Here is a 12,975-nt window from a genome sequence, read left to right on the forward strand (position 1 = left end):
GGGACAACCAGAAGTAAAGTACCTTCTGATCAAGGTACTGCTGCCATTTTATAGAAAGTATGGAATGAAGAGGAACACATTGAACTGCATTGTGAATATGCAATCAGCAAAATCTGTCTCTGAAAACATCAGAGGACCCCCAGTTAATGAACAGTTAAGGAAAGAAAAGATGGGAGTGGAGGGGGGAACACACAGATTAAAAGAGACTTAAAAGACTTTTTTTAAAAGGTTTTTTAATGGACAAGACTGTATTACTACCTTCCTAGCATATTTTGGTGATGAAAATATTTTAAAAACTCAAAGGATTATAGTAAATGTCCAGATAGTGGTTACTTATGAGAAGGGAAGGGAAGGGTGATTGAGACAAATGGAAAGTTTTCTGGGGAAGTTGGCAAACTGTTATTTCCTGACCAGCTGATAGTTGCAAGGACAGTTGCCTTACAGTAATCCATGAAGCTATGTATTTGTGTTATGTTGTTTTCTGTATCTGTTTTGGTTTTTTGTTTTGTTTTGTTTTTGTTTTTTAAATGTGATCCTCTTAAAATGGAGATTGTACCCTATAGTGTCTGTCTTAGTGCTTGGGTTTTTGTAACTCAAAAGTGGTCAGTTTTTTAAAAACATTTTTTTCAGTGGCATTATATTAGTGATGTTTTAGATATAGGTTTTCGCTTTTACTGCTTTAAGATGAAAATGTGAGTATTCAAGTATTTGGTATATTGGCATCAACACCAGGTCAACTTTTGCAGAGCCTTTTTATGTGAAGGTAATGTACTGAAATTTGTAAGAATCATATCCTCAACTGTTAAATCTAGTCCACACAAGAACAGCCTTCCTGTAAGTTTTGCTTTTACTCTTTTTTTTAAATATCTTTTTTAGTTGTATATGGACACAATACCTTTATTTTATTTATTTGTTTTTATGTGGTGCTGAGTATCAAACCCAGTGCTTCACATGCGCTAAGCAAGTATTCTACCACTGAGCCACAACCCCAGCCCCTGCTGTAACTCTTAAATTTAGAGAAACATAACTGAAGAGTTGTGGGTTAACAGATTGGTGATGAAATGGAAGATTCAGGTAAGATATCGTAGTGTAGAATAGGAGTAGAGTGAAGGGAAAATACCTAACAGAGGACAAAGAGATAAAGAAGAGACATCATAGCATAGAACTTTTTTTGTTTTCTGTTTTTTATTTTATTACTATTATTATTGGTTTTTTTTGTTTGTTTGTTTGTTTGTTTGGTTGGTTTTTTTTTTTGTGTGTGTGTGTGTGTGTACCAGGGATTGAACTCGGGCACTTGACCACTAAGCCACATCCCCAGCCTTATTTTGTATTTTATTTAGAGACAGGGTCTCACTAAGTTGCTTTTGCTGAGGCTGGTTTTGAACTCCTGATCCTCCTGCCTCAGCCTCCCTAGCCACTGGGATTACAGGCATGAACCTCTGTGCCTGGCTGTTTTTAATTTTTTAAATGAAGAAAAATCCTGACAGGCATTATAAGTATGGTGAGGAAATCACCCCCTTGTTATCCTAGAATGCTGGACCCTAGCTGTTCTGTTATTTGGGGCAGATATTCAGGCACCAAAAACAATGCATATAGAAGAGAAAATATGTTAAAACAGATTTCAAGAACAGGAAAAGAAAATGCTAAAATGAGGCTTGGCTGATTATTTTAAAAAGCAGGCTTCATTCTTACAGAGAAGGTGGTTCTGCTCATAGAGTTGAAGTCCTGCCCTGTGGTTGGCCCAGAACTAGAACTCTTCCCATGAATTTAAAGAAGTTAATAAGATTTTTCCCTACCAAAGCCGAAGCTGCATCTGACAGCCTCCCATCCCTGCAGCTTTCAGTTACATTCAGTTAAAAACTTGCAGAGCATAACAAATGTTTTTAGAAAGGAAATAAAATGAATGTTGCCCATGAATTTGCTTGAAACATTGTTTATTTTGCCAAATAATTTAGATAAATCTTTCTTGAAGAGAAAAAGAAATCATGATTTAATTAATAATCTATAGCTATTCAGAGGATTTTCTTTGAAATAACTCCCTGCCAGCTTTTCATAAATTAAGTATAAACTTTCATTGACCTCATCACACATAATCAAATAGCTGTTGAAGGGTTAAAACCAACTAAAAAGTGATTCTGTATCTCAGTCTCCATTCTCCCACAAAATTATACAGGAAGTTTGTTTCTGTACTCGAGCAGGATAATTACAAGAGACAGTTACATAATTTACAGTTTCAATCTATTCCAATCTACTCATCCATAATCACACACTTCCACCTAGTTGTATGTACCCCCATGAGTGATTATCAGTGTTGTCCTTTGATTTGGAAATGATTGCAGTGTGATTGATTGCTTGCAATGCAGCATATTGAATTGATTTTATAAAAAATGAACTTTAGCTATTAACATGTCTATTTGAGTTCCTGTTGTTTACATAGTTGTGGTCCTTGCGTTCAGCAGTTGCATGCTAGTTTACAAATTAAACTCCCAGAGCCTTTCGCCTTATTAAGTATGGAAAATGTCTTCTCTACAACCTAATTAGAACATTGCCTAGCATGTAGTAGATGCTCAACTGCTAAACACATTACTAAATCATTCCAAACCTTTGAAAATTGACTCAAGATTCTTTAATAGTGTCAACACACTGTCAGGGCTCACAGGGCTAATATTGGGATACTATGTCTGATGCTGTGCTAATACTATTATTTTACTGAAGTCTCAACTGTAGCTATTACTAGTATTATAGAGTGTATCTAAACAGAATAGAAAATAGCAGCTCATTCAAGAGGCTTAGAGAAGTGTGCTGTCTGTTAATAGGAGGAGAGTGAGAGTGATGTCTCTGAACACTATTAGTGATGATATTGCATGTTTTTGCTTTTCTAACAAGCTAATATCTACCATAGTCAATTTGGACCTAGATTCCTCTAAGATTAGGGGTAAGATGCCCACATGACACCAAATCCACTGACAAACCAGTTAGTAACTTAGCTCCTGTGCCTAGCATGTGTTTGTGCTGCAGGGCTCAGAAATGGGCTCAGTAGCAGCCCTGTGGGGACACAGCCATTTTATTGCCAGAGGCTTTTTGCCTCAAATCATGAAAACATTTGGGAGATAAATAAAAAATAAGCAGAAAGAGTTGTAGACCAGTGCAGTGGCATTGTTTGTCTAGATAACCTGAGGACAACTTAAAGATATTTCTCGGTCCTACATATTTCAACAGTAGTTGATTAGTCAGATCAGGGCTGTGCTTTGATTTTAGAAAGTTGTCTCAAAGACTGAAAACTCCCTTTTGAAAGGTACTTTGTTTGAAAACAAAGAAAAAATTTAAGGAGATTTGTATCTTCACTTTTTTCTTTCTTCCATCTTGGTGTATGTTTGTGTTTTCTCTGTGAAAGCTCATCTTCCAGAATTGGAATTACAACATGCTTTGTCCTATTTTTGAAAATTACAGCTGGTGTGTACACACACATACACACACACACACACACACACAGTATATTAAGGGGCTTGTTGGAGATTTGCTCTTCCAGCCATCCTGTCTTCCAGGGCTTGGTTTTGAAATAAGTGGCAGCATCCTCAATAGTTTAAATGTACCCCCACCCCAAAACCCCAGTCTTTTGGTAGGATTAGAACAGATGACTAGATAGTAAAAGGAACTGTCTCATTTGCTCTACAGAACCTCAGACCTATAAAAATGGGCAAAAGAAGCCCCAGCTTTGCTTTTAGGAATTTGCTAAAGGATAAATGCAATAGAGGTTTAGCTATATAGGAAAATGGTCTTGCAGGTGAAGTACTGTAGGTACAGGTAGTCATTTGCTTGGAACTCTATTCAAAGTGTGTATATATTTAATGAAGAATTTGAAACACTCTTAACTTTTCAATGGGAAATACTTGTTATCAGATTTTGTAACATTGTAAAACTTTTATCCATATTTCAAAAGGGTATAAACCCAGGGGACAGCTTTTTTTTTTTTTTTTTTTAATTAGTTACACATGACAGACAGTAGAATGCACTTTGATACATCATATATAATGGAGTATAATTTCTCATTCTTCTGGTTGTACATGATGTAGAATACCTTGGGTTGTATAGTTATATATGTACACGGGGTAATAATGTATGATTCATTCTACTATCCTTCTTATCCTCATACCTTCTCTCTTCAATCCCCTCTATCTAATCTAAAGTAGGTAGATTTATCCCTAGCCCCCAGGGGGCAGCTTTTTTAAGATGAAATTTTTACAGGTATAAATTGAAGAATCAAATTATTTTTTTAAATAGTTTTTTAGGTGGAATCTCTAATGTGAACTTCTGCCTATCTGTAAGTGAATAAAAAAGTTTTATTTGCCAAATTACTTCATCTTAAAAATGTTCCTTGTGGGGCTGGGGTTGTGTCTCAGTGGCAGAGTACTTGCCTAGCATGTGTGAGGCACTGGGTTCAATTCTGAGCACCACATATAAATAAATGAATAAAATAAAGGCCTATCAACATCTAAAAAATATTAAAAAAAAAAAAGTGGTTTGAATTGTGAAAAATCAGAAATGGCCAAAGAGGAAGACATCATTCTGACATCTTTCTAATTCTGTTGCATTGAAGATGATGGTACCGGTGCTTCACCATTGCCTCGTGGAAATGCCTCTGAATCACACATCAGAGCTTTATTGGATTTATGATAGGGAATTGGCTTAATGAACAATTTGGTTATTTCCCAGATATATTTAAGTAAAGATTTTAAAAACTGCCTGCCTTCCCAGTGATTTTAGTTTGGGCATGAATGATATTGACAAAAGCGTAGCATCTCTTGTTCCATCACCATTTTATCCTGTTGTGGGTACCTCAGTTTTCCTAATAAGGAAATTGGTGCATCAGGTCAGTTTCATAATTTGTCATCTTCTTAGAAAGAAAAATATTATGCTAATAGACTAGACCAGATAGGCCCTTGCCTTTGGCAGCATACTATATACAAATAACTGCTTCTCAGTTGAAGGTTTTGCCGAATGAAACTGTGAAGCATGTCACAGAGCTTTCTTTACTGATGGCCACCCTTCTCCCATGACTCATCTCCAGGTCTCCATTTCCCCAAGCTTTGCCATCTTCATAGCCCTTTGGGATGACAGAAATGAAGAAGGATTGGTGCTCTACCCTCTTTAATATTCTGGCCTGAGTACAATCCCTAAGGCCCTTTATTTAAAGTAACCCATAATGCATCTGAAACTCCACTGGCCTGAGATAGGCAAAAGTTTGAGGTTCATGGTGATAGACATCTCTAGTTTTTTTAAAGTCCCCAAGTGATTCTATTGTGCAGCCAGGGTTGAGAACCACGGGCCAGACTAGAGGATAAAAATAGAAGCAATGGAGGGACACATTCCCACTGAATTATATTATCAGTTATAAAAATACCATTGACTCATATTTGGCATGTGGCTGTGTTGCAGGGTTTGTCTCTGGCCCTCTGCCTGCTCCTACGCAGCAGGTGTTACCCTGGCTACCCACCTCAGGAGCATATTTGTGGATGTTGATCCCCTCAACATACAGGCACCACAGAGGGAAGGGAGTCCCTTTCCTGCCAACTGATGCCCTATTTTCTATCTGAACACTTACCTTTTCCCTCTGTGACTAACATGCAGATTGACGACCTCCTTCAAGGGAGTCTACAGCTGCCCACAGAACTGTGGAAACCATCTGGTAAACCCCAGCATAGTCTCTAAGCTCATACACATACACATCACATGCCCCTGTCACACACCTTCCCCTGGGAGGAGTTGAAGGAATGTCATCCCTCCCTGGAGTGGGCTTGCGGGGATGGGGAACATGGAGTAAGAAAGACCAGCAGTCCCCTCCACATAATTGAAGCAGAGCTCAATGCTACAGTGGTCAGTGCACTCCAGTGTCAGGGAACATGTTGGAATCTTTGAGAAGAAACATATTAAAGGCTTAGAGAAGAAGCCAGGGATGTGCCCCAGCATAGCTAGCTGCCTTTCCCTGAAGATCCTCTGACTCCATTCCCTGCATTTCACTGGCTTATGCCATTTTCCTAGGGACATCTGAGTCTTTTAGAATAGGTGGACCTTTGTTACCTATGTCTTGAGACTGTCTTCTGGGTTCTGCAGAAGCCCTAAGCAGTCATTGTTTTTGTAGTTTGAAGGGATTACTATTTCCTAAGGGTAGTCCTGGAAGTTAAGGACTTAAATGCTAAAGGGAATTTGGGGTACAGAACTGTCCTAACTGTCCTAAACTAGTTTCTTGAGAATATTCCTGAAGCAGAATTTTTTTTTTTTAATGGTCTCTTCCATTAGTTAAATTTATATTTGGTTGGTTAACTAGAAATAGAGGAGGAGGGAATGGCATGATAGAAGAACTTCTAATCATGGGAATGGGATGGTTTTCAGATAACCTCATGCAAAATTAGGAAATGGGAAGTAACTCTTCTCAATCTGGCTCTATAAAGCAGTTTGTCTCTTGTCTCTTTCTTCCATCCAAATTTTCTTTTATTCCCCTACATTAAGGGTGTTTGGTCACCCAGGTGATCACCTTGAGATTTCATTCATTGAATTTGCTAAGTATTAATAATAGCTAGTGCTGACACAGGGCTACAGTAATATGTCAAACACTGTTTAACTTATTTCATTGTTAAGACTTTAAGTGTGATTATTATCTACATGTTACAGATGAGAGTACTGGACCACCACCAAGAGGTTAAATAGCACAATATCACACAGCTGGTGCATGGTGGGCCCTGGATTCCATTCCAGTCTTAAGCCAGACATTGAAGACATTTTAAAAAATGTAAAACAGTGCCTCTCTTCTATTTTGTTTAACAAATTTTTGTCATTTCTTAGTAAAATCAGTAGATATAGCCATTATAAACAAAAGTTCTTCAAAGTCATAAAGAACTTTAAAATGTGACGTGGTCCTGAGATGAAGATTTCCAAGAACCCTTGCTCTTCAAGTGTGGCTTGCGGTGTAGGAACTTGTTGGAATTACATGCTTTTGGGACACTCCCCAGACCTACTAAATCATAATTCATGTGTTAGCAAGAATGATTTGTTTGTACAGTGTAAGATACAAGTTCCACCCCACCCTCTACTGACTTCACATGCTCATCAAAATTAGCAGTGCCACAGCAGGGTTTATAGCAGTGGTCCTCAAACTGTGTGCATTAGAATCGCCTGAGGGGCTTGTAGACACACAGGTGCTGGACCTTCCCTCACAGTTTCTGATTTAGCAGGTCAGACATACGGCCTAAGAATTTATAGTTCTAGCAGATTTCCGGGTGATACTGATGATATGGGTCTTAAAGAACATACTTTGGGATCTTGAGAAGAAGTATTTATTCAGGTTGTTACATAATTACACCAGGCCTATCCCATTATGGGAAAGCTGTCTCCAGTTTTAAAACCAGTCTTTTAAAAACTATTTGAATTTTTTCAAAATGTCCATTTTTACCAGGGAGACATCTGTATGAGTCCTCTAATAAATAGAAAGCATTAGATTTTAGGCAGGTCATAATCATTTAGAACACTGCTATTCAGCTCAGTTTCGTTCTGCACTAATTGCAAAATCACCGCAAAATTTAAACAAGGAGACATAGATAGCCTGTCAAGAATTGGAACTGCTAACCTGCTGTTCATTCATCCTCTTGATCACAGTGGTGCTTACCCCCGGAAACCACTAACAGATGAGCGTAGACCAGTGAATTGCCATCTCCAAGCATAAACTACATGGTTAGAGTCATCAGATTTCCTCTACTCCAGAGCTGCCATAAATCCCTGGCCTGTTGTCGGTTCCCAGGCTTGCAAACCCAGTGCTGTCTACTGATGGGGCCTTTCAACAGGGTTTGCTGAGCTAAACAGGTGTCTGATGAAAGGTGTGTAATCCTCGAAGATTATCTTCTCCTAAAAGCAGCTGGCGACCCTGAACTCACATAATCCAGACAGATGGGAGTTGGGAGTGAGTAGCTTGCCAAAGTTTACACTTTGGGGTTTAAGGAAGTTCATATGGCTTGGTTTCAGGTAGTAGATGATGGAGGCATGCAAGGATGAATGGTGGCCCCTTTGTAAGGGGAGACCCTTATCCACATCCACAGCCTTGCATAAGAACAGTATTCTATTCTTAGTCCACTCTATAATCTTGACTATCATTCTTTTAAAAGGACAGAATTTTCATATGAATGAGGATTAACTTTGCAGTTATTATACTGGAAGTTAAATTAATTTGGGGATTTGTGTCTTCAAAAACAAATCTTGACCTTGACTATATTGTTCCTTTCTTATCATAATTGATCTGCCTACATGAAAGCAACTCTCTACACTTAAAAAAAAATTTTTTTTCTCACTCTCTCTCCCCCTGGGAGGAAGTTAACCATTTCAAACTCAAGGGATCAGGGCTGGTAACATGAGAATTGACAAGTAGGTCAACCTTGACAGAAGTGAGGTGCACCTGGGTCCCATGCAGTACAGCTTAGAAATGCTTACTTCTTGGAGAGATCACATTGTTCTTCTGTCCCTTCAAACAGACACCTTTATAATCTTTTTTTAATTAAGTGTGTGGTTCCGACACCAACACTCAGACCTCCCCTTCCCCTGGTTAAGTAGTTCCTGTGAAGCAAATAAGGAAGCCAGCTTCAAGATAGTTGATGTGGGTGAGGGGTTTATGAACCACTCAGTTTTCAATTACAAGCTCCTACTCACGAGTAAGTGCTGTTCTCCAGCACCCCTGGCTCACAGGCAAGTTCAAGGGAATAATTTCACCAGCGATTAATTATACTGCAGCTACTGGGATTTGTCCCCACATATCACTTTGTTTTCCATCTGAATTAGCCAGGTTTCCCCAGGGGTAGCTGAGGTTTTCTGATTGAACGTATCCTGAGTTAAGGAGAGGTGTTAGCGCGCCATGGGAATCTATTCACCAGGGGTGTATTGTACTTGTTTCAGATGCTTCAGGATAATACACCGGCTTCCAAGATAAGTGCTTTTTATTTCCCTGCATCTTAGATCAATTATTTGGAATCTTTTTGGTAAGTTAAATTTAAGAGCTGTAACTTAAACCACCACACCTCTATAATTACTCAATAAGTAAAATGTTCTTACCAAAAATTATTCTGTCAATGAGCTATATCATAATTATTCTCTGAAGGGCCTAGAAAAAGTAGGAAGAAACAAAATTATTTAAAATCCCATATTATGAATGTTAGTAGTGCTGTGAAGGCAGCTGCAGGTAACATTTGGATTCTCACTTCCATCCACCTAGTGCACAACAGGGTGGACCCGGCACCCTTTTTTTTCTAAACTATGTACACTAACAGATTACAAGTGATTTCCCTTAACTAGTAAGGAATAAGAAATATATCTGTGGTTGTTTTGATTGTTCTGGTGGAATTTATTTAAACCCAAAGCTTCCTCCTTCAGGAGACTTTGTGGACTTCCAGATGACTCTTGTCAGAAGTGTCCTTTCTTCCCACTAGTTTTGAGTTCCTTGAGGGTCTCATGAATCCAAGAGGGGCCTTTGTGTGGTCCACAGTGTTGGTGCACATCATTCCTGAAAACCCGCCTGATGTGTTCTGGTTGGAGTTTGGGTTTCCAGTTTCTCTCTGGCACCCAGAAAAATGTCCTCTTGGCATGTGTTGACAGTCTCCCTGCTTCATCCCTACCCTTGTTTGCAAAGTAGGAGGGTGTTTGCTGGGGAAAACCAATGGACTCAGTATGCCATGTTCATCTGGACTGGTCACCTGGACTTCGGTGGCAGTGTCAGCCACAGGCTACAGTTGTTGTCTAAAGAATTTCTCAGGAGACAGCCATTTAGCATGGTAGGAGCAGCAGGTGCTGAAAGGATTGTACCTAAACGTTCCCCAAGACCCCAGTTGCCTGCCAGCTTGAGTGGCTTCACCCATTTAGCTCAGGCCCTGATAAGGTACACCTGTACAACCTTCAGTGAAAAACGGGACCGTCTGGGTAAAATGGGGGCAGGGTGCTTATTTTGGAATCCTGGCTGCTTTCCTCTTAGTCCAGAGTAAGGAGGGTGGGAAGGGAAGACAGAACAAAGAACACGTGCTTCCTGGGTAAGGTAGCCCTTCGCAGTGGGGAGTGTAAGGTAGGGAGGTCTGGGGACCACCTTCTGAATCTCTTGGTTGTACAGAAGTCATTCCGCTAAACTGAAAGGGAGGATTTCTGTGGGGTTTAGGTAAGAACCAGTGAGGGCCTAGGGACTTCCGCAGTCACTGTGGGGGACTTTTAATTGTGGGATCTCATGGACAAAAGGGGATAGTTCCTTATCCATGGTTCTATGGTTCTTTCCTCCCAGGAGTACAGAGCTGGGACCTCCAGCTGACTGAGTACATTTCTCAGCATGGGCCAAGCACTTAGGAGGCAGGTGACGGATGTGCCAATTATCTGTGTTCTGAGATTTGGGCTCCCTTAGTATTCTGGCCACAGAGAAAGAGCTCTATCCTATGTTGACAGGGCATGATGTGGGCTGGCTTCCGCACAGCAGCCATTGGGTTAGCATTCCTGACACTGCTGTTGAAAGCCTCAGCCTGGAGCCCAATGACTTCGCAGTGGTTTGACTGTGAAATATTGTGGTGCTTGTTTGCATTCAATCAAATACTTTGCACTTAAACATGAATTAAAGAGACACATAAGTCAAAGAACTTCAGAAAAACCTAATGTTAAATTTATGGCTGTTCTTTTTAATGGCATTCAGATTAAAGCTATCAAGATGTAAAATGCTGTGATTATACCCCTATGGGGTCCAGGTTGAATTTCTTGTTCCATATTTCTGCATTATTTGCAGTGATTTTTGAGAGGCAGCAATATGCATCAGAGCCATTGATTTCTCCTTGTAACAAAAAAACTAAAATTGAGAGAATTCTTGAGAATGCAGCCATTTTGAAAATGTAGATAAAGAGAAATGCTGAAGATTTGGGTGGTTTACAGAGCAGCATGATTTTGTAATTGCTGCCACCTACTGTATGTGGTTGATGTTTGTTTAAATTTAGGAAGTTCACGAAGGTGAGGCTGTTGAAATAGATAATTAAAGCAAGGTAGACATCATTAGTTTACAGCATTTCTTCTCTACTCCATAAGTGGCTCTTAATTACCGCGACAGCCGCCAGCTTTCATTCATTACCTTCAAGTGGTTTTAAAGTTTTTCTCATTTCAAAGTTGCTTTGCCAAGGAACCTTCACAGAAAAGCTGTAGAATGCCTTCAAAAGCTAATAGGCTCAGGGATTTTCCGAGTATGCATGAAATAGTTTAAGGAGTTATTTTTGTTAGTTTGTTTTGTGTGTGTGTTTTTAATTTGTTAGGGCAACATTCTGAGTTTGGATTATAAATTAATTTCCATGAAAGAGGTGAAAATAGAGCTAGTGGAGCCTATGTCAGTTACAGAGTTGACTTGAAAGGCATTCTTTTATTAGTCCTAAAACAGAGCTTCAGATCACCCGGCTAGTTAAACGTAACAGGCAATATAGATTCTTGAGTCAACGGAGGCCCTTCTCTTTTATTAAGACCCAGCTGTCAAAGGGTCATTAGGTCCTTCCTGTGGAAAAAAACTTGCCCATTAATGTTTGGGGTGGTCCCTCAACAGGATTTCTGAGTAAGCGCCTGACATTGAGTTTTGAAAGAATTTAAAAGTGGCAGGAGACTTAGATGTTGAAACTTACCAGAAGTAATGTCTTCAGTCTTAACTTTCAGTCTTTGTTAAATATGTCACAATGTGTTTGGAATGCTATCACTGGCTGCATGAATTGACTCATAGTGTCACTATGTAAGATTCAGAAGCATAAACTTTCTAGGGATCAAATCACTGTAACTGAAAAGAAACTACATACATAAAAAGATGAACTTCACTGGTGTGATGTTTTTTCCTTGTTGGTACTTGTATTATTTCTGGTGGCTCCTGTTCCTAGCTGTGGAAACACCACAGTGAGTGGACATTTGCCTTTTTTTGCCCTAGGCTATTTGCTTTCTAGAAGAGAAGGCCAAGCAGGGTCTCCTGAAAAACCACTCTCTGATCTGGGCCGTCTCTCCTACCTGGCGTATTGGAAGAGCGTCATCTTAGAATACCTCTACCACCACCATGAGCGACACATCAGCATCAAGGCAATTAGCAGAGCCACAGGCATGTGCCCACATGACATCGCCACCACTCTGCAGCACCTCCACATGATTGACAAGAGAGATGGCAGGTCAGTCCCCAGACCTTGGGTATCACCACTATCCCTCAAACACCTCACACTGGAGAAGTTCCTTGGTGATATTATCATAAGTTTTCTCTGAGAAAGAAATCATGAAATAATCCTTTTGCTGTTTGTATTTCAATTTACTGTACTCTTTCATTGATGTTTTTCCTGATTTTTTTCCCTAACTCACACAATGTTAGCATTAGTATGTGTCAGTATGCAAAGGTGAAGTGAAATTTTATCTTTTGATTGTGCTTTGTTCTGCCTTATCACATAACAGATTTGTCATCATTAGAAGGGAAAAGTTGATATTGGGCCACATGGAAAAACTGAAAACTTGTTCCCGAGCCAATGAACTTGATCCAGAGAGTCTGAGGTGGACCCCAATTTTAATTTCTAATGCTGCAGTTTCAGAAGAAGAGCGGGAAGCCGAAAAAGAGGTAATGATCGAGTTCATCATCCTAAGTTGTGTAACTTCAATCTTACAGCTCCCTTAAACTAAGAAATCATTAACATCATTGTCAAAAGCTTGGTAATATAGAGGACTTGTGAAATGATATGTCACTAATTTATCCTAACTGAGGTTGCATGGTAAGACATGATAATTTTATTGAATTGAGTATGAAAAATGAAACATTTATCATTGATCACAAAGCAGCATTTTTCACTACTGACAGCATGTAATCAGATCAGATTTGGTGCTGAGCTCCAAGGCTGCAATGTCAATCGATTCTTTGTGTTTATGAACTTGCTTAAAGTGCTCCATGCCAGTGAGCATGTAATGTAGTGATAAAGG

General features: G+C 39.4%; 1 protein-coding gene across 4 annotated transcripts in view; it reads left to right on the plus strand.

The window, feature by feature from the left end:
* The window catches only part of Kat6b (lysine acetyltransferase 6B), a 183,500-nt gene that overhangs the window by 160,934 nt on the left and 9,591 nt on the right, over nucleotides 1–12,975 (plus strand). For all 4 annotated transcript variants that reach the window (XM_047552586.1, XM_047552585.1, XM_047552587.1 and 1 more), the window contains exons 14-15: nucleotides 11,954–12,185; nucleotides 12,460–12,619. In XM_047552586.1, coding sequence (XP_047408542.1) covers nucleotides 11,954–12,185; nucleotides 12,460–12,619 — 392 coding nt within the window. The remainder of the gene's footprint in view (nucleotides 1–11,953; nucleotides 12,186–12,459; nucleotides 12,620–12,975) is intronic.

Source organism: Sciurus carolinensis, chromosome 5 (genome assembly GCF_902686445.1).
Source record: "Sciurus carolinensis chromosome 5, mSciCar1.2, whole genome shotgun sequence".
Classification (NCBI taxonomy): Eukaryota; Metazoa; Chordata; class Mammalia; order Rodentia; family Sciuridae; genus Sciurus; species Sciurus carolinensis.